This window comes from Thamnophis sirtalis, unplaced genomic scaffold (assembly GCF_051295495.1).
Source record: "Thamnophis sirtalis isolate CommonGarterSnake01/CBP01778 unplaced genomic scaffold, rThaSir2_p1.2 scaffold_2, whole genome shotgun sequence".
In the NCBI taxonomy this organism is placed as follows: Eukaryota; Metazoa; Chordata; class Lepidosauria; order Squamata; family Natricidae; genus Thamnophis; species Thamnophis sirtalis.
Genome location: NW_028261382.1, coordinates 123,562,616 through 123,583,180, shown reverse-complemented (window position 1 = coordinate 123,583,180; position 20,565 = coordinate 123,562,616). Strand labels below are relative to the sequence as shown.

At 36.0% G+C, this 20,565-nt stretch overlaps 2 protein-coding genes across 2 annotated transcripts in view; both read right to left on the bottom strand.

Annotated features, from left to right (window-relative positions):
- The window catches only part of RGS22 (regulator of G protein signaling 22), a 107,277-nt gene extending 102,584 nt beyond the window's left edge, over positions 1-4,693 (bottom strand). The window contains exons 1-2 of the mRNA XM_087706816.1: positions 2,625-4,693; positions 134-162 (exon numbers count right to left, since the gene is read on the bottom strand). Coding sequence (XP_087562942.1) covers positions 134-162; positions 2,625-2,649 — 54 coding nt within the window. The 5' untranslated portion in view covers positions 2,650-4,693. The remainder of the gene's footprint in view (positions 1-133; positions 163-2,624) is intronic.
- A 5,561-nt stretch (positions 4,694-10,254) lies between these two features.
- Positions 10,255-14,796, bottom strand: FBXO43 (F-box protein 43). Its single transcript, XM_014060836.2, has 4 exons — positions 13,313-14,796; positions 12,372-12,474; positions 11,074-11,259; positions 10,255-10,703 (listed from the first exon to the last, which is right to left on the bottom strand). Exons 1-4 carry the CDS (start codon positions 14,779-14,781, stop codon positions 10,455-10,457), a joined length of 2,007 nt encoding a protein of 668 aa, XP_013916311.1. The 5' UTR covers positions 14,782-14,796; the 3' UTR covers positions 10,255-10,454.
- Positions 14,797-20,565: the final 5,769 nt, after the last annotated feature.

Below are 20,565 nucleotides of genomic sequence, written 5' to 3'. Positions count from 1 at the left end.
ATAAGACCCTGTCTTGTTTTTGGGGAAAACACATTGTCAGCATAGCTATCTATCTGAAAATGTGTCAAATACTAGAGAATTAAATTACTATGTTCAACAATTTGCAATGAGACAAGGAAAACAGTTTACTTACAAATTCATTTTCTCTTATGGAGGGAGGCACTGAAACATAAACAAAAATAGTATTAATAATGTAGATCTAATAATGAAAGTTCTCTGGACCAATTATGAAGTTATTAAAGTTATTCAGAAAAACAAATTCTTGGTTGTTTTATTAGTAGCCAATTATCAGTTATGGCAAAATCAGTTATCAGTAAAAGCAGAATAGCTGTACAGTAATCATAAGTTGCCACCCCCAAGATCAATACACCGATTGTAAGTTCCTGTTCACACAACTAGAAACAGCAATAACCAAATAAATCATACACCCAAAGAGTTCCTTCCTTGTAAAAACACTATTTTATTTGCTTGTTAAATGCAAGCAAGTAGAATAGTGAAGAATTTTGGGAGACAGATCTCTTTATGGGGTCCATTCATTTTAAAATATTCATGCCAACATATAGGATATTTTCAACATGTTTATAATGTGTATGTTTGCCATTAAGCAAGGAGAAAGCCAATTTTTAAATGGTTCCTTTCCTGCATAAAAAAGCTTGTTGGGCAGTTCTTAGCAAGTTATTACTAGGTTGATAAAACATTTCATCTACCAATTTCTACATATTTTAAAGGTTATGATAAGAAGCTTTAACATATGTAGAAAGAAGAACAAGAACAATTCTGATTATTTCTCTAAGTCTCCTGGCAATCCTATAGTAAGTTTGAATATTTTAAAAATATCTCATTTTCTAAATTCTAGTTTTGTAAGACAAATGTCAGAGAAATAACTGCTGTGTCAGACTAAATTGGTGTTTCAGAATGAAGTGTCCATGAACATTCATTATGGCTTGCTGAATTAGCTTTCACTGAAAGTAATAGATTTTTAGTTCATTCAGTTAAATTCCTAAGCAAATATCAGAAGTACTTCTGAGAATTAAATGATTCAGAAGAGAAAAACAACAAACTTGGATCTAGAAACCTTTGGTTGGTGATGAGGTATCATCTGCTGTTTTCTGTAGGTTGCTGAACAATAATTCTCTATAATATCACTGATGTGAAGAAAGCAGGAATGATAGAAAGCAGATTCCTCACTTTTATCCCTATGTCAATATGGGGACCTGTGTCATGGCTCAGTGGTCCATATATATATAGAAACAAAACAGGAAACAAAAGAACACAATCTAACTAAGAATGAAGTAGCTCTCATTGAAATAAATGAAAGCTTAACTCTGGTTAATTTTCAGTTGGGCTGTTGCACCCAGATTAAATACTTTTTAACATGAATATGCCATTTTTATAAACGGGATTTGGTTTCCATTCTATCTATCTATATCTATATCTATATCTATATCTATATCTATATCTATATCTATATCTATATCTATATCTATATCTATATCTATATCTATATCTATATCTATATCTATATCTATATCTATATCTATATCTATATCTATATCTATATCATCTCTATCTCTATCTATCTATCTATCTATCTATCTATCTATCTATCTATCTATCTATATATATATATATATATATATATATATATATATATATGGCATATTCATGTTAAAAAGTATTTAATCTGGGTGCAACAGCCCAACTGAAAATTAACCAGAGTTAAGCTTTCATTTATTTCAATGAGAGCTACTTCATTCTTAGTTAGATTGTGTTCTTTTGTTTCCTTAAGATCTTTTGCTGGGAACCCAATTCTGCATTTATACAACCATTTGCCAACATTGGATCATCAAGTACCCTGTTTCCCCAAAAATAAGACCTCTCCGGATAATAAGCCCAGTCGGGCTTTTGAGCGCATGCACTAAAATAAGCCCTCCCTGAAAATATTGCAACACAGCAGCAGCCATGAGGTGACCATGCTCACTGCCTCCTGTACCTCAAAAACAATAAGACCTCCCCCAAAAAAGGCCAAGCGCTTATTTTGGGGGTCAAAAGAAAATAATACGTTAACACAGTAGCCAATCTTAACTGACCCGGACAAAGCTGAGCAGGGTTACTACTTCAGCAGAAGACCAGCACAGGATCCCAGGGCTGATAGGCTTGGGGGGGGGGATCTTGGGAGGGGGAATCTTCTTGCAAAAAGCCAATGACAAACCTTACAGCTGCTGAGAAAATTGCAGTCAAAGCACGCCTAATTTGAAGATTTTACCATTTAGCAATAATTGAATATTATTCATGAAAAGAGGAATGGTTTGAGGGGGAGGGGTCACTTTTAATTTTATAGACGAATTGCAAAGGTGGAAAGAAACCCCAAGATTAATCTGAGCGGTGCTTTTGGAAGAGCAGATCAGGACTTCTGTGTTTTCATTGTTCACAAATGATAGGTGTTGTCCAGAAAACATTTGACTACTCTCTTTTCTGATCGTGCCTTTCCTTAGAATAGTGAGACAACGCTGGGGGGAACGGAGGGGGCGAGAGAACTGGCATTTTCCAGCGTCCGCTTCTTTCCCACCCTCTCTGGATCACGATGAGCAAGCCCCGGGCAGCCTCTCAGTTCTGGCACCTACCAGTAGTGAGCTTCTTCTCTCGCATGGTGCGGACGCGCGCCCCGGCTCTTCTGCAGAAGCCCTGTTGTTCCCCCCGCCCCCGGGTTCGAGTTAAAGCCTCATTCTTCTCCGGCAGGCGCGGGGGGGAAAGGGGAAAGAACAACACTCCTCCGCTGGGGCCGCTGAAGAGGCTGCCTGCGGCGAACTTCCAAGGCGAATTTTGAGCGCAAAGGGCTTGTCAAGAGTTTGCGCTTTGGCCCTCTGCCTGGTTTGTGCGGTCTCACAGCGAAGCTAGTTAGGTTGCTATGGAGCTGCGGGTGACAATGCGGGAGGGAGACGAGGGCAGTCATTGACCCCCAAGGACACGAACATTGGTCGCTAGCGGGAGAGAGCAGAGGCTTTTCTCCACCACACTACCCAGCCGGATGAAACGAGGCGGAGAGAAGCGACAATCGCCAACTTGAAACAATCAGGAGAACTTCTCCCCGCTGGTAGTTTTTCCAAGAAGCTAAGAATGAACGGAAGATGCGGTTTATGCTCGCCTTCCCTTCCGGCGTTCTCGGGCGAGTAAAGTTGCTTTCGCCCTGCCGGCCAAAGCTGATGCCCTCTCTCTCTTTCCTCTCTCCCCTCCACATTGGCCAGGGACCGATTCACTTTTACAAGTTTCCGCAGCCCTTCCCCGACCCCTCGTTTCTCCGGGAGCTCGGATAGTCATGAAGCCTGGTCTATCAATCGGATGGAGAAAGTACCGAACGACGTGTTTGTAGTTCCCACCAGATGCAATTTGGATAGTCGGATCAAAGATGAAGTGAAATCTATGAATCTTATTTTCAACATAGGCCATTTTTATTGTGATGCATTTGGCAATAGCTAATGCGGCTGCCTTGGTGACGATTATACTGGGTGGAATTCTTAACCTGTGTTTATCTGGCAAGGTTCCCTCCTACCAATGTTTAACAACAACCTTTTAGGTTAGTCCAGGGGATTCAGATGAATGGCTACCTTTGGGCCAGTCATACACTTCCATTCTATGAATGAATTGTTTCACTTGTTATTTTCATTATTTCCCATTTAAAGTTCTATACAACTGGTATGTTACACGCACACACACACAGACAAACACACATGGTGGACACCTACATAGACATTTTTCCAAACATCAAGTTAGACGTTTCAGATTTTTCATTGTCAGAGATTCCTATATGCATGAGGATGATTATTTAAATTGCAAGAAATATCATCTGACTTCTACAGTGATTTTTGGTGGATAATGATGACAGAGTGAGAAATGAAGTCATAGTGGCAGATTTTGGTAGCTTTAAAAGAAGATGAGGCCAATTCGGATAGAAAAAACTACAAATGATTGCTAGTCAGGCAATGCATTACCTTCAGTAGTAGAGAGGTTGTGTTTCTCATCAGTTAGTAAGGAAAATGAGTAGGATACACTTATATAATTATGTACTGTGAAATATATATCATATGTTGCATACATATATAGACATTGGTGGGACAAAAAAGTTGTAAATAAGATTTTAAGGACTTAGAGAAATCTTGTTTCAGGGAATAAATCGAAAAAGGGTGAGCATAGTGTTGTTTTGAAAAAGTTAGAAATTGTCTGAGGATCCATATCAATTTGAAAGAAGATTTTGAAATTATTTGTAAGATTCCTTCCAAATGGTTGATGTTTTGAATTCTGAGAAAAATGATAGGATAAGACTTTCAAAGTTGGATATCAGAGGAAACAGGAAGAAACTGAAGATTATAATTAAAGAAGTACTTAAACGCAATTTGCTAAAAGAATGGAGCAAAATACTTTACATTGGATATATTGAAAGATATTTATGAACAATGGACTCAAATTAATTTTAGAAATGTTTGCCAATATAGACTGTGTATAAATGATGTTGTGTAAGAGGAAGAGGTTCTACCAGACTGAAATTGATTTGAATGTGGATTTACAAATTACAAGCTAAAAGAATGATCTGGGAGAAGAGGATATATTGAATATACAAATGATACATGCAGATGTCTTAATAATTTCCTGTAAAAAAGCATAAATAACAAGCCAGAAGAGTGATTATATTGATTTAGTTTTGTTAAAACTAAACTAGAAACTGATTTGTAGGAATTGACAAAGAACAAACAGGAAAAGAAGTCAAGTTCTTGGACATCATTTGAAGGGATTAAAGACTAAGATTGTTAAAAGTAAAGGACTATAAAGTTGTTTTATTGATCATGTTTAAAAAAGATGTGTTGCTATCTCTGCTAAACCTTAATGGGCTTCTGCTGACTGAAATAATGTTTTACAGATTTGTTTATGGATAAAGAGATAAGTTATGGGGAAAAGAGAAAGTGTGTTGTATTTTAGGAGAAGGCGATAAATTACTACAATTGTTTATAATTGTGAGGAAGGGGAAGTTACTTCTTTATATATTTCTTTTCTTTTTCTTTACTATATCATTATTGTTTCTTTTTTATTTTTTCTATTCTTTTCTTTTAGCACTTTTTTTTCTTTTATTGGTTTTCATCTGCATTGTAACATAATTGTAACATTTAATATATATAAATATATCCCTGAATTAGTGGTTCTTCTCCAGATAGATAGATAGATAGATAGATAGATAGATAGATAGATAGATAGATAGATAGATAGATAGATAGATAGATAGATGGATGATAGATAGATAGATAGATAGATAGATAGATAGATAGATAGATAGATAGATAGATAGATAGATAGATAGATAGAGAACTACTTGGAGAAGAACAACCACTAATTCGGGAATATGATTCATGGAATTCTGGAAACTAAAGTAGGAATACCCCTGATTAAGCCATCCTAGTCTTCCCAGGATTATAACATAAACAAACCAAGAACAGAGTCCTGGTTGAATATTTTTATATCTAACAAATGCCCTTCTATATATGCTGGTCCTTTTGTTTCAGACAGATGTTTGGCAGTTACAGAGACCAAGGTCATTCTAGTCCTAAACATCCAATTTCCATCCTCTTGCTTTCAGGTCTTTACATGATCTCATTGAAATAAACCAAGACTTCTCTGAGCAGTAAGTTGTAACTGATAGCCAAAGAAAACATATTTTAAATATTAAATACACACTGAATATAGTTGGCAGGAAGAACTGGAATATGAATCTATGATGCTGAGTTTACAATGGCCATGAATAGACCTTAGTACAAGATTAAAAATAGGTATATTTCTGAAAATGAATCTTTGATGTCCCCTACTGGTGAAATCCAGCATATCTCAAAAGAGAAACTCACAGGGCTATGCTGTAGAGTGTCAGATATCAAACATCAGGGGAGTAAAAGATATTTGGTTCTCTGAGCCTATTTATTGCAAACCCTCCTACATGCCTCTCAGCACAGGCTTCCCTGAAGATCCAAATTCAACAATGAAAAAATGCCCTCAGTTTCTCACAAGATCTTCTGGCAGCAGCTTAAAGTACTCAGAGGGAGAGTGTGGGTGTTTTGTTGTCTGGTTTATATCACTTGAATTCATATGGCATGGATTCAGTTATAATTAATTTCATTCTAGTCATGGAAAAGCATAAGCAACTGGAACCAAGATATTTCCATGCTGTGACAAAACCTTTTTGGAAGGGATTCTTTATTTTGCTTGTTCTTTTTATCCCATATTTATGTTATTCATTTAATTTGATTGTTGCATGTGTCCAGCCTGCTTATAGGAGGGCGAACAAATTGAAGCTTAATCATAGATAAAACAGAGATCCTCCAGTTGTCAATCAGGCAGATTAGGAATTCAAGATTCAGCTTTCACGATTCAGATATGCATTCTAGGTGTCCTCCTGGATTGTCCTCAACCTAAATGCTGAGATTTCAGCTATGAAATCAGGATGAATTTGTATATCTCAGCTCAATATGCCAAATGGAGCCATTTTGGTGGATTTCCAGTTGGAAAAAGGTCTTGATGAAGAAGTCTTGATGAAGCAGAGCTTAGTTGTATATGGAATGGACCATTTTTGTTCTTCATGGGCCACTTAAACTATCCAAGTTGCAACTAATCTAGAATATTGCAATCTAATTGTTGATAGGAATCAAAGGTAGGGTAGCAACTGTATCATTTAGCAACCAATCCCAGTTATAACAGTGATGAAAAAATAGCTTTGTGACCAGTGCCCACATTTACAAACTTCACAGCGTCTCTCTCTCTCAGCCACATTTTCGCCATCACAGACAGTTACTACACACTATCCTAGGTAAAATCGTAAACATGATTATGGGATTTTTCATTTAGCAACCCTTTTATTTAACAACTGAGTTGTCATTCAAATTAAAACTAACAACTTCAGCATGCAATGCCCTATCACTAAGTCATGGGTACATCTACATCCATATATGGTTTACGAGATTGTTAGCTTGATCTAGAAGATGAAGCGATTGCATATGGGTAAAAATACAACTAGCAAACCAGTCTTTGGATTAAATACTGTGCTTTGTTTCGTTAGGGCTATGTAGTGCATATTGTCAATCGGGCAAGTTAGCATTAAGGAAATAGACTGGGGTCACATTTATATTCAGAAGTTTCATTAAAAATTACTAACATATGTTTATGGTTTAGCTTGAACAATATGCTGAGTTGATTTGGGGCATGTAGAACACATAATGCAACAACAACAAATCTGAACCAAGCCAATCATGTTTTTTACATATATCCCTTGGAATGCTTATCTGGCATAAAAAAGCATATAGTTGGAACCTAGTAAAAGTTGGCTGAGCCCATGAGATGTTACATATTTGCAACACAACCATCTGTCCCTCCACTGCTTGAAAAAGGCAGATAGCATTACAAAAACATCATTGGCACTTGCCGGCCATTACCCAAATGTAAGCCTGGCAAATCATCCCACAAATTATATCACATTTTATAGTTCACTTGACATGTTGGTGTTGCCAGAAGAATCCATTTAGAAACTGAAGCCCTGTAATATTCATTACCATGCCCTCAATAAGTTAAACTGCATCCCTGTTCCATGACGTTGCAAAGATAAATACTATGCATTCATTTCTGAGCAATTTATGTTGGAACATTGGGCTGACAAAATCATAAGAAAAGCCTCCTGTTGTGAGGCTTAAGATTTTGCTGCTGCTCCAGCAATCACAGACAAGGTATTATCACTATAAACAGCTTTAGCTCCAAATTGCTCCCAAATTGCTGCTTTTTGTGCAGTCGCATGACATGATAAACCAAGTAATATGCTTAGTTAATGTTTTAATTTCTATTATATCAAAACATGGTTTAATATTCACATGTTAAGACAATAATTGTAAAACATTCAATGACAAACTGTTTTAGTACAGTCTGATAGGATCTCAATAAGTGACTCTGGGCAGCATACTGTACATCAGTGGTTCCCAAACTTGGCAACTTTAAGACTTGTGGACTTCAACTCCCAGAATTCTCCAGCCAGCTCAGCTTCTGGGAGTTGAAGTCCACAAGTCTTAAAGTTGCCAAGTTTGGGAACCACTGCTGTACATCATAAAACAAAAATTAAAAAATTAAAATACAAAGTGTATGGTCCCTGAATAGAACTATTACCATGGATCTTAAAGCAGTCAAGAAATGGCTATATTAATCCAGTTTATATGCTCCATTCCTGAAGAAAAATTAGAATGCTTACTTTTTTGGGGTAATTTTTTTGTAATAGGAAATACAGTGGTACCTTGGTACTCAGTTGCTTTGAAACTCATCAAATTTGGTACTCAACACATGTAATAATGTGAAAATTTTGTCCCAATATCATTTGTTTGGTACTTGATGCACAAACCAGAAGTTTTTGGTATCGGCTGCCTTATGACTCACTACACTGTTCCTTATGGGGAAAATTGTTTGGTACTCATTGCGTCTTCGGAACCAATTAACAATGAGTACCAAGGTACCACTATATAGGCTTTTGAAGTTTCCTCAAGCATTTGAAACACTGTACATATTAAAAATATATAAAACCTTTAGCAGAGTTCTGGTGGTGGTTTCTTTCCATTTCCAGTATTGAATGAGAGAAGGCTCTTATCATGGAAGGACAATTCTAACTGTAGGCTGCCCAGAGTCACCTATATGTGAATTGGGCAGCTACTTAAATTTGTTTAATAAACAATCAAATTTGCCCTATAAGAGGAAGATGAATGGAAAGTATAATCTATATAGGATCTCAATCTCAACTATTGGAGATGTTTAATTATGAATTTAAACAGCATACAATGCAAGTTATCGTGTTTCCAAATATGATGTTTGAAGTCAAAATCTATTACATGCTGCCATATATTTTTCTGCTCAGGATCTTTCATATACAGAACATAATATTTTAGAACCCATAAAAATAAAAAGGAGATATATACAATTTCTGTTCCTTATTATAAGAGCCATTTGTTATGAACATAGATTGGGAAGAAAATAGTTCTGTGGTAAGAATTATTTTGTTTATTCTATGTGATTATCTTGAAATATATTAGCATGTTCTCCAGATTGCCTTGGTTTTGATTTCTGAGGTTCGATCACTTGGCTCCAGTTGCTCTGAAACTACAAAATGAAGGTGGTTATGCTCTGGCCTCATCCATCAACCAGAGAACTAGAGGCTGCTGAGTCATTTGCATACTCAGAGGCAGAGAGGCTCACCTGTTCAGTTCAGACGATTGGCAAGAGTGTGTAACTTCAGATTCTAGTATCTGAAATTCCTTTTTTCTCTTTTTATTGCCTTTTATTTTTGTATCCTGTCTGCTAAACATAAACTTATTTTTCAATTGCTGTGTATAGCATTTAAAATATTAGATACCATAAAAGTAAATAATAATATTTGGAATGAATATGTTTGAAAATATGACTTCTATGCTATAGAACCATGATGGTGAACCTATGGCACGCGTGCCACAGGTGGCACACAGAGGCCTCTCTGCACACATGCAAACTGTCACCCTAACTCAACTCTGCTGCACATGCGTGCGCGCCTGCTGGCCAGCTGGTTTTCAGGTCTCTGTTGTGTATGCGTGCTGGGCAGGGCACATGTGGGAGATGCACTTACATGCACAGTGGGAGCACAGGGAGTCGTGCACATATGTGCAGGGATCACAGGGTGCACAGGGCGCACATGGGAGTCACACGTGCATGCGTTGGGGCAGGGGGGTGTTGCGCATGCATTGCATTATGGGTGCACACACACTTTGGCCGGTAGCTATGAAAAGGTTAACCATCACTACTATAGAAGCTTGATTCCACATATCTATAGTAAATGAGGAAGTCCATGGCAAACCTACAGAAGTGGTTTGTCACTGTTTTCTTTTAGAAGGGTTTTTTTTCCAACTCCTTAGTGTAGCGTACAGTCCTTGTAATTCCTGGGGTCTCTCATGCATGTAATAAGTCCAATCCATCTTAGTTTTCTCAATTAATCAATTACTACTAGCTATGACTTAAATGTTGTATTATCATTGTAATATATTTAGAAATAGCTATTAAAATGTAAAAGATAGCACACATCAGGATAGTAATTCTTGTTTTATAATGACAAGAGTTAAATTCTAAAGCAAGATTGCAAGACGTATTCAAATTACGTTGAAAGTACTTTATTGAAATCTCATGAGTGTGTCTGGCAAAGTAGCAAACACCAATACAAGAGTTTAAAATTTTTTCATATCTTTTTTTCAAAAACGTATCAAAATTTATATTTAGAATATTGATACAAAGATTTAAATTATTGACTTGATTCATGGTCAAAAGTAATACTTTCAAAATACATAATTATTAAAAAGTGTTACCTATATATAAAAAAGAAAATTTAGGGGTAGGGGATGACACACTTGGTTCTCTTCACTCCAAGAAGCTTAGAGTCGTTTTAAATTTCTCTTGCTTTTTGCACTTCCCGGAAGAGCATCTTTTTTACTTTGCCGCATAGAAGATAAACTGCTACAATCTCTAGACCCATGGAAGGCACATAGACATAAAACACAAAAATCAAATGCACAATCTTCCCGGCTACAGAGTCCACGCTTTTTAAAGGACTGATATTTAGCAGGAAACTGACATCTTGGACAGGGTTTTAAAGCTTCATCACTGAAAAGGGTTTGCGCAACCTACATCAGGAAAACAAAGTTTAGATATTGTATGCATACATTTTCATAGAGCCACTAATTTATTCCCACATTATATATTTTAGGAGCAGAATGCTCACTATATTTCTAAACAAAAAGTAAAAACACTTCATTATACTTGAAAAGATATTAGGGCAAGAGACAAGGTTAATGGCAACAGTTATCACTTTTTCAGTAATATTTAACAATAGTCTCAAGTTCATTAAATAATATGTTCACCACTTAAATAATGTTCGCCAACACCCACCAATATTTTTATCTTTGTTTGCATAATTCAGCAGAGACTATGTCAAATTATATTGTGGAGACTGGTTTGTGTTTTATTCTAAAGTAGATAATTGCAGTTACCTACCTTTATATATGCTTCTCGCTTGCTCCTTGATTGAAGATTAGGGCTATACCGTATTGGTGTCAAAGATTCATTGCATGATGAGTGCATTTGTAATACCACAGATTTTGCTTGAGCCTGGACTGGTCGTAGTGCAAATCTAGTCACCATAAATTTACTAGCAGCATTTTCTGTGTCCAATAGGCAAACCTTTAAAAATGACCCAATACTACAAATCATTTATTTGTATAAAAACCAAAATTAATTAGCAATTTACCATTTTATGTCAATCATGCATTTAAATATCTTGTATGTTGTTTGTCTGATAAGTTATAATAATGTAAGAATTATATGAAAAACTTTCTAATTAATTCAGTTTCAATACTGTAGGGATCTTCAAATTTAATATCCAAACTGAATACTTTCCATGCCCAAATATTTATTATTTGTCCTTGCATTTCAGCATGATGGCAACCATTTAGAAGTTTGTTCTAGATTACAGAGTTGATAGAGGAAGAGACCTTTTGATCTTCACATTGGCCTATGTTAATGTCTATCCGTTCAATCTTCCAATTCAGATAGGGGCATAATGTAAAGCAAACTCAACACATTCAACCTATGTGTAACAGATAGGTTATCTTCTATGATAGCATTCTATGTCTCAGTGCAGTTTAAATGCAATTTTTAAAAATCACTTCCAACAGAGAAATAAATTAGAAATGCATACAAGTATACATTTATCAAAATATTTTACAATTTTATGATCAGAAAAATATATAAATGTTCCTCATCTTAATAATTTTTTAAAAGATGTTTCTTAGATGTTTAGAGTTTAACCATACCAAATATATGTGTTTTAAGATTAATTTTGTTATATATCTAACAAAATAGATATAATCATATAATCAAATCATATGGTTGACACTAGGCATAACCGTGGACATAACTCATACATATAGCTTTTGTCAATCAAGGCCTTCATATAACACTTTTTAGTAAAATAGAGAAGGGGTAAACTAGGTTACCTTTTTTAGTCATACTCATGCCACATGCTAACAACAAGAACAATACTGGCCAGTATGCAACAGATGCAGCCAAAATCCACTTTTATCAATACTAATATTGTTCTGTTCAAACTAGAATTTCTAATATAAACTTCCAAACTGGTTTATTGTTACTAACATCCCACTAACTCAGAGGTTCGGCAATATACTGACAGGCACTTGAGATGATATATATTTGTCATGTTATAATTTTTCTTCAAGTTCAAACCATGTCTTTTCAATTCACTTTCCAAAACGACTGTGTAATTTATAAGTTACCTTAGCATCTGCTCTTAGCTGTTTTATATACAACTTACGCCTCCGATTTGCATGCTTATCATGTACAACAATTTCCTGCCAGTTTTTGCTTACTTTCCACATACTGAAAGAAAGATTTGTTATCAGTATCATTCCAACATTATGCAACAATTGAATGAATTGCTTCATTCCTAATACACTGTAGGTATAAGTGTATAATTCAAGTATACACTGTTCCTAATATACTGACAAGTGACAGAACTGCATTGGAGGTTATGATTAAGAACAAACTGAATCAAGACAATATATGTTCATCAAATTATTGAAATATTCATAGAATAATCATTTTCAACAATTCACACCATTTACTATGGAGAAACAAATGCTAGTATTAAATATTCAATTCCTAATATGTGCAATTAATACATATGATATTGACATAATTCATTCCTCAGACTAACATGAAACACATGGAAAATACTTTTCCATACATAATTAATTGTCCAATTCCAAGCCTTATTTAATGAAAGTACTACCATGTCAGAAATTACATAACACAAAGCAAAAATAAAAGTTGGAATACAAGTGAAAACTACCACAAGATGTTGAAAAGTGGAGTGTTCTTATTCAGGTTTCCATTTACCATAGTGGAACACCTTCCACCTGTTTTTTAATCAATAGCAGCAAATATTCCACACCAAACTATGTCTTCAGATTTGATTTTTGTAATTTTTTTCCTAAATGTTTTGTTGGTGCTATTAGCTTCTACAAATTTTACAGATTTTCAAATCAAAGCACATTCATTTTGTATACTGCAATTAGACTACATGACTATAAGCACTCAGAGAGCTACGTTTATTATTAGTCTGTGATTTCAATGTAGCTATGTTTATATAAAAAAAGTAAACCATATTGGGGACACTCATCCAATGTTTATAATTTTGCAAATATATATTTCTTACCTGCATAAGCTTTCCACAGTCAAGATGTCTAAAATAGTAGCAAGAATATGTTTTAAGTCTCTGTCTTTTAATTCTGTTAAGATATCTAATTTTTCTATTCCCATTTTCTTGCCAATTAGTTGAGCAACAATATATTTTAACACAGATAAATTATCACCATCAAGTTTCTTCAGATCTTTTTTGTCTTTTCTTTTATTTCTGGTTTGCATAAAGATCTCATGAATGACTTGCAAAGCCGGGGTATTTGAGAGATTTCCAAAATTTGGAGCCACGCATTTACTTTCATCTTCTTTAAAAACTAATTCATTGTCTTCATTGATAAAATCATATTTTTGTTTGGGATTTGAATTAGTATTGGTATTGTAATCGTCCTCTTTTTCTGATTGTGACCCACGTTCTGAAAGAGTGGATAATCTTCTTGAGCGCTGTAGTTTTTTTACCTTTCTTTTAGAATTTAGATTCCTGGAAGATTCATTATGATTTTGAAGTAATTCTTGGAAGGATCCCTCATGATCTGAAAAGGAATCTTCTGATTTATTAGACCCAAGTGAATTATAGCTACTAGTATCAGGAGTTAGCAAACTCAAGTCACTTATTTCTTTAACAGATGGTGTATTTGTTTCAGATATATTAAGATTAAATCTTTCAACAAGATTGTTGATGGGTGTGATAAATTTGTCATCACTTACAGTAGATAATGAAGGTTGAGAAGTTCTTATTAACCCCGAACTCTGATTACTAAAATATATATGCGTACTGTCAGTTAAAACATTAGGAGTGATTGTAAAGGATTTGGACTGGATTGGTGATAAACCACCTGGTTCTGACAAGCTGCCTTTAGGTTTTGAATCATCTATTGTAGAAGTCCTTTGCTGGGAGAACATAAACCTCAGTTTCTGACAGTCAGAATTAGATTCTTCAATTTTTAGCGTACTGGTAGCCAAAGGCTTATAGCTTTTCTCTTTTGGAGAATCCAAAGCATGCTTTGATATCCTTTCATCAAAACTAAGGAAATGAGATAAACATGTTTTTTTGTTATTATTCGCTGGAGATGATAGTTGCTTTTCAAAACATCCCAATGTACCAACAGATGCTGCTTTTGACACAAGTAACCTTCTGCGAAGTGTTGAGTCTTTTTTAGCAACTTTGGGTGTTTCACAATGGTCTCGAGGTATCTTAGCATCCTTTCCTTCTGATAAAATAGCATTATGTTTAATGGGAGACAAAACTGAAGTGCACAAGCTACTAGAATGCAAATATTTAGAATATTCTGTTTCATTTTGTTCTCCTTTGCATTCTGCATCAGTATAGTAAAAACTTGGGTCCTTGATTGATTCATTATATCCACTGTCATGAAATATGGAAGGAGAACTTGGATCTTTAAAACTGCAGTATCTTGCACTATTTCCAGGAGAGGTCAGTCTACCCCTTTTAAAAATATTAGATAGAATTGAATGGGTTTCTGACATCTTGTGTTTGGAACTGATTATCCTCTGCAAAATAAAAAAAATAGTATTTTACATCAGAAATCAATTTATTGATTTATAATTTTATTTATAATTTTATTTATCTTTTAAGGCTTTTAAGAAGAGGCTTTTTGTCTGTACTAGTACAGGATTTCTTGCTTATGCAGGGGGTTGGACTAGAAAACCTGCAAGGTCCCTTCCATCTCTGTTATTCTGTTATTTAAGAATTTAATATTCTTTGGTATATTCATGGAAATACATTAACTAAAGAACTCAGTCATCACGCTTTGTGTCAGCTTTAGATTATATTAAGATATTTGTGTTCTGTATTTGGTATTATCAGTTATTATTTGAAAAAGCACCATGCTATGTTTTGCTTATTAATTTCTATCCAGTTTTCCTTAATAACTCTGGAATAACTTGGTAATTTCTTATTTGTATCCATGAATAAATTGGAAGCTGATAAAAAGTGAAGATCAAACTTTAGCAAAATTAGATCTTAACAGTTTAGATTTATTCCTTGGAATAGCTCACCATATGTAAAATTTGCATAATAATGTTTTAATTAAAAATAACTTTAAAATGCTCGAGTTAAATGTTGCATTTCTATGTAAAAGAAGCTATACCTAACATGTTGAAGGATATTTTTGTGTTTTTTTTAAATAAAGTTGCTATAATTTCATTTTCTTCCCTTTTTTATCTTTAGAAGCTTAAGATGGAGCATATGGGATCTCCCAGGTGTTATGTCCAAACTATCAAATGAACTCTACTGTCAGTAGATTCAATAGAGTGTTGGCTTTCTTGCCATCATCCCCTACTGTCCTTCATTGGCTTTTAAAATAATATAATATTGTACTTAATGTTTTTATTAAAGTATCAAAGAAGCTTTGATTCTAAATATTCTCAGGTTCATATACTATATTAATCTGGTCCATTCATATTTATACATTCAAAAAAGTTGTAATTTATAGCCTGTTTGGTTACTGAATTATGAGTTACTTATAACTTTTCTAGCACATTGCATCTTTAGTTTCTTCTGTTTCCTGCTTATAGAAATAAATATGTAGACAGTTATATACATGCATAATTAGAAAGAAATGCCACTTTGTTCAGAGGATTTTATTTCTGAATAAAGTAATAGAACAGTAGTTTTAGTTTCCATTTATGTAATAATGCATATGATAAGGGAGTCTAACAGAGGTTGTTGTCTCTATGGAAATCTAAAAAATATCTGATAAACTATCTTACAATATCCCCATTAATAAACTAGTAAAATGCAAACTGAATAAGATAATAGTTAAATGGATTCATAACTCATTGAATGATTACACCCAGTGATTACTCATAAATAACTATTATCAGACTGAAGAGTATTATAGAGTGCACTGCACCACAGGACTGTGTCATGGATCCTGTTTTATTTAACATTTGTATTAATGACTCATATGAGATGATGATTATCAATTTGGTGACACAAAATTGTAAGATGCTAACTCTTCAGAGGATAAAGAGAAGATTCAAATATATTCAGACAAGCTTGAACATTGGAGTGAAATGAACAGGATGAAACTTAATAGATAAAGAAACAAACATTCCTTAAGTTCTGGATGGGAGATACAGGTAGTCCTTGGCTTATGATCAAAATTAAGCCCAAAATTTTCATTAATAAGCAAGACAGTTGTTAATTTTGGCCAATTTTACAACCTTTCTTGCCACAGTTGTTAAGTGAATCACTGCAGTTTTTACTTAATGATATGCTTGTTAAATGAATCTGACTTCCCCATTGTCTTTGCTTGTCAAAAAGTCACAAAAGGTGATCACATGAACCCGGGACATTGCAACTGTCATAAATGCATGCCAGTTGCCAAGCATCCAAATTTTGATCATGTGATCATGGGGATGCTACACCAGTTGTGTGAAAAATGGTAATAAGTTGCTGTTTTCAAATGGTCATTAAACAAATGGTTGTAAGTCAAAGATTACCTGTATTATAGCCTATCTCAATAAACAGAGTCTGGTGAGACAGAAGTTCCCTGAAGATGAGCTCCAGCATGAGTCCAAAAGCTCAGAAGACTAAACTTCTGGTACTGGTGACTGACACACATAGGATCCTGCAACACCCTGAGACATGTATATTTGCCTTTGTTTATATTTCAATAAAGTATAAGACTAGTCTTTATGTAGAGTGTGTTTCGAGATCTAGTCTACCCTGAAGAACTGATATAACAGAAGCTTAGAGTCCTGAGTATGGGAAATAACTGCCCCATTCTGTCTTGGTCAGGGCTGATATTAAATACTGTACCTAGTTTTATTTTTAAAAGGACATTGACAAGCTACAATGAGTTGAGAGAAGGATTGTCAAGATGGTGATAAGACAAGGTACCAAGTACTGTGAGGAACAGTTAAAATAACTATGCTTATTTAGCCTGTAGAAGACAAGATTGACAGAAATAAAATTGATAGCAGTCTTCAGATGGTTGTACAAAAGAGACAATGGAGGTTGTTCCCTGTTGCCTTGGAGAACAGAACTAAAATCAATTATAGAAAAGAAGAATTAGATTTATTAAGAGGCATTGCTTAACAACAGGAGCTGTCAGCCAGTGGAATAAGTTGCCTCAAGTGATATGTTGCTTTGAAAGGTAGTCTTCAAACAAAGGCTGGATAGATAGGCCTATCTCAAAAAGAGGGTTGGATTATCTTTGAGGTCCCTTCCAAATTCTCAGATTCTATGATAACTCTGTAGCATCAATCTCTTTCTTTCTCTCAATCCATCCATCCATTCTAAGAGGACTATTTAATTATAAATTCATGTTTTTGTTTTCGGAAATAAATATAGTACATTCAAAACAGGAAACTTCATTTAGCAATTGGTTTATGTAAGCTGTTGATCTTAAATCAAGATTTTCAGTCTCTCAAATGTTGGCATATCTAATAGAATTGTTTATTTAAACAGATGACTAACATGACAGTTCAAAATCTACTCAGTTTTAAAAGTGGTTTGTAATACAGCATTCAGACAGAATCACTGAAGAGTTTAGTTTCTGGACATTGTCTGCATGGATGGAGATCCACATGGATCATCAAAAATTCGGTACTTACTCTGGTGGATTCACAAGGCGACTGCGGGTAACACAAAAATTCCACAATTGTACAGGCATTACCCAAGATGCTGAGAAACAGAAACATTTTACATTTTACAAAATATAACAAAGATATTTCAGTACTTCAGCAGCATATACAGGTAGTCCTCGATTTACAACTGTTCATTTAGTGACTATTCAAAGTTTTAGAACTGAAAAAAGTGACTTAAGACCGGTTTTTACTTATGACCATTGCAGCATCCCCATGGTCACATGATCAAAATTCAGATGCTTGGCAACTGGTTCATATTTATGATGGTTGCAGTGTCCTGGAGTCATGTGATCACTTTGTGCAACCTTCTGACAGTAGACAAGCAAAGTCAATGGAGGAAGCTAGATTCACTTAACAACCGTATTACTAACTTAACACCTGCATGATTCACTTAACAACTGCAAGAAAGGTCGTAGAGCGAGGCAAAATTCACTTAACTGTATTACTGCACAAAATAAAATTTTAGATTCAATTGTGGTCATAGGTTCAGGACTACCTGTCTCCTATTAGAACACAACAAATGATCATCATGAAGGGAGGACTGTGACATCTTTGATCTTTTTGCAATTGCTTAGAAAATGGAGAGAATTAATATTCTACTTCGGTTCTAGTGTGAAATGAGCAGCTATCAGTAATAAAGTTTAGCAGGGAATGGCATACACTACTGAAAACATATCATCCCCTACAACCCTGGGTAGAAGTTGTGGAATATATTTAAGGCAAGTTAAATATTAATAATTAATTTAATATATGTTGCCTGCACTGGATATTTTCATAAGCCGTTGAATAAGGAACATTTCTAATACAGACGTAGCTATGTTCACCTGCAACATTTTACCTCAGATACATTAACAGCAGCCATCTTAAGCATGTCTACTCAGATGTAAGACCCTTATTTTCCCCTCAAGTTCCAGATTAGTGTGTAGAGCACCGCAATCCTAAATTACACTCTCCTCCCTTGTGTATAAAGTCAATTTCATTCCCAATTTCATGTCTTGGGTGTTGGGCGTTTGAAATTTCCTCCACCAGACCAGGTAACAGACCTCACTTACCTAGTCAGTCTAAGAGGCAAAAGTTCCTTCAGGTGAAGTTTTCTGCATATTTAATTCGGAATGGAGGAGGAGGAGGAGGAGGAGAGATGAAAGGCAGGGGAGGGGAAGGAGGAATCCCTACCCTTTTCCCCAGTGTATCCCTCAGCAGTATGCTTAAAGCCCTCAATGGCAGGTAACTAATCCAGGTCTGCTCAACCACCACCACCCTTTGCACCCCAGGTGGGAGGGGGGGATTTACACCCTTGCCATTTTCTCTGGGACAGAAAGAGACGCGGGATTTATTCCCCGGGGAGTGAGGGGCAAAGAGAGCTCCCCAATCCCCCTCCGGTCAAGGTGAGCGAGGAAAGCAGGCTGAGCGGAAGGGAGGACGGTGATCAACGGGGAGCCAGGGAGACTGGGGGAAGCAATGCGAGCGCCGCCCCGGAGATTTAGAGGAGCGCTCTTTGGCAGCCCAGAGCCGGGTCAGCTGTGTCTCTTGTCTGTCTCTTTCTCTCTCTCTCTCTCTCTCTGCCTGGGACCGTCGAGGAAGGAGCCGCCGGCTGCTCTCGTGCATCAGCTGAGGTTTCCCTCGCTCCGGTTTGAACTACCCGCCTTTCCCAACTGTTGTAGCTCCCCCCCCCGCCAGCTCCCAAGGAGGGAGGCTCGGATAACCCTCAGGCGCACGAGCGTCGCGCTTCGGCGAAAGGGAGGCGGAAGAGCGGGCTTTAAACAGAATGACAGACTTGGAAGGGACCTTGGAGGTCTTCTAGTCCAACCCCCTGCACACGCAGGAAACCCTATATACTATTTCTGCACGAGGCTGATTGAGTGGCTGAGCAAAACAAGGCAGCTACTGCGGCGGGAGGCTTTTTGCGAAAGGCGGTTAAACCAGCATGAAGGTTGGCTTCCTTTGGACAGGTTTCAACCCTGTCTTACTTCTCTCTCCATCTCCGCCCAAGTCCATCTCTACCTTAATTCTGCTCCGGGCTTTGCTGGATGCATTATTTAGCCGCTGCTGTTAGGACGTTTTCTGTGTTTTGTTTGTATGTTTGTTTTTTATACTGTGTATAAAAATCTGTTTATGTTTAAGTACGGAAGCGGAGTCCCTGTTCCTCGCCATCGCAATTCACGCTGAAGTCGATTGGAATTCTCATTCACTCTGTATGGAAAAGGTCTCGTTTCACAATGTTCCAAAAGAATTCGCAATGTGTTAAATTGATACGAGAATGAAAGGTCTTGTCACACGGCTTTTATTTAAGACACTTAGGACACTCCCATGCGGTCTCCCTTCTCCCGCTGGGAATGAATACAATTAATCAATATTTATATTGATTAATTGTACAGACTGGTTGTAAAGGTAGCATGCGTTAGCATGCGCAATACACGCTTAACTGTAGTCCCTTGACTCATGGTGTATTCACCCACTTTTCTGAATGCCAAGAACATATTGAATCATAAATGAACAAGGGTATGTTTGCTAACCTATTAGGCCAAAATGTAGTTAGCTAAAGTTCAATGTCATGTAAAAACACCAATAAGAACACCTTCCTCTATGAATAGAATGCTTATTACTCTGAATGGTAGGTAGATTTAGGCATTATGAACCCCAGGACTACAGATATTT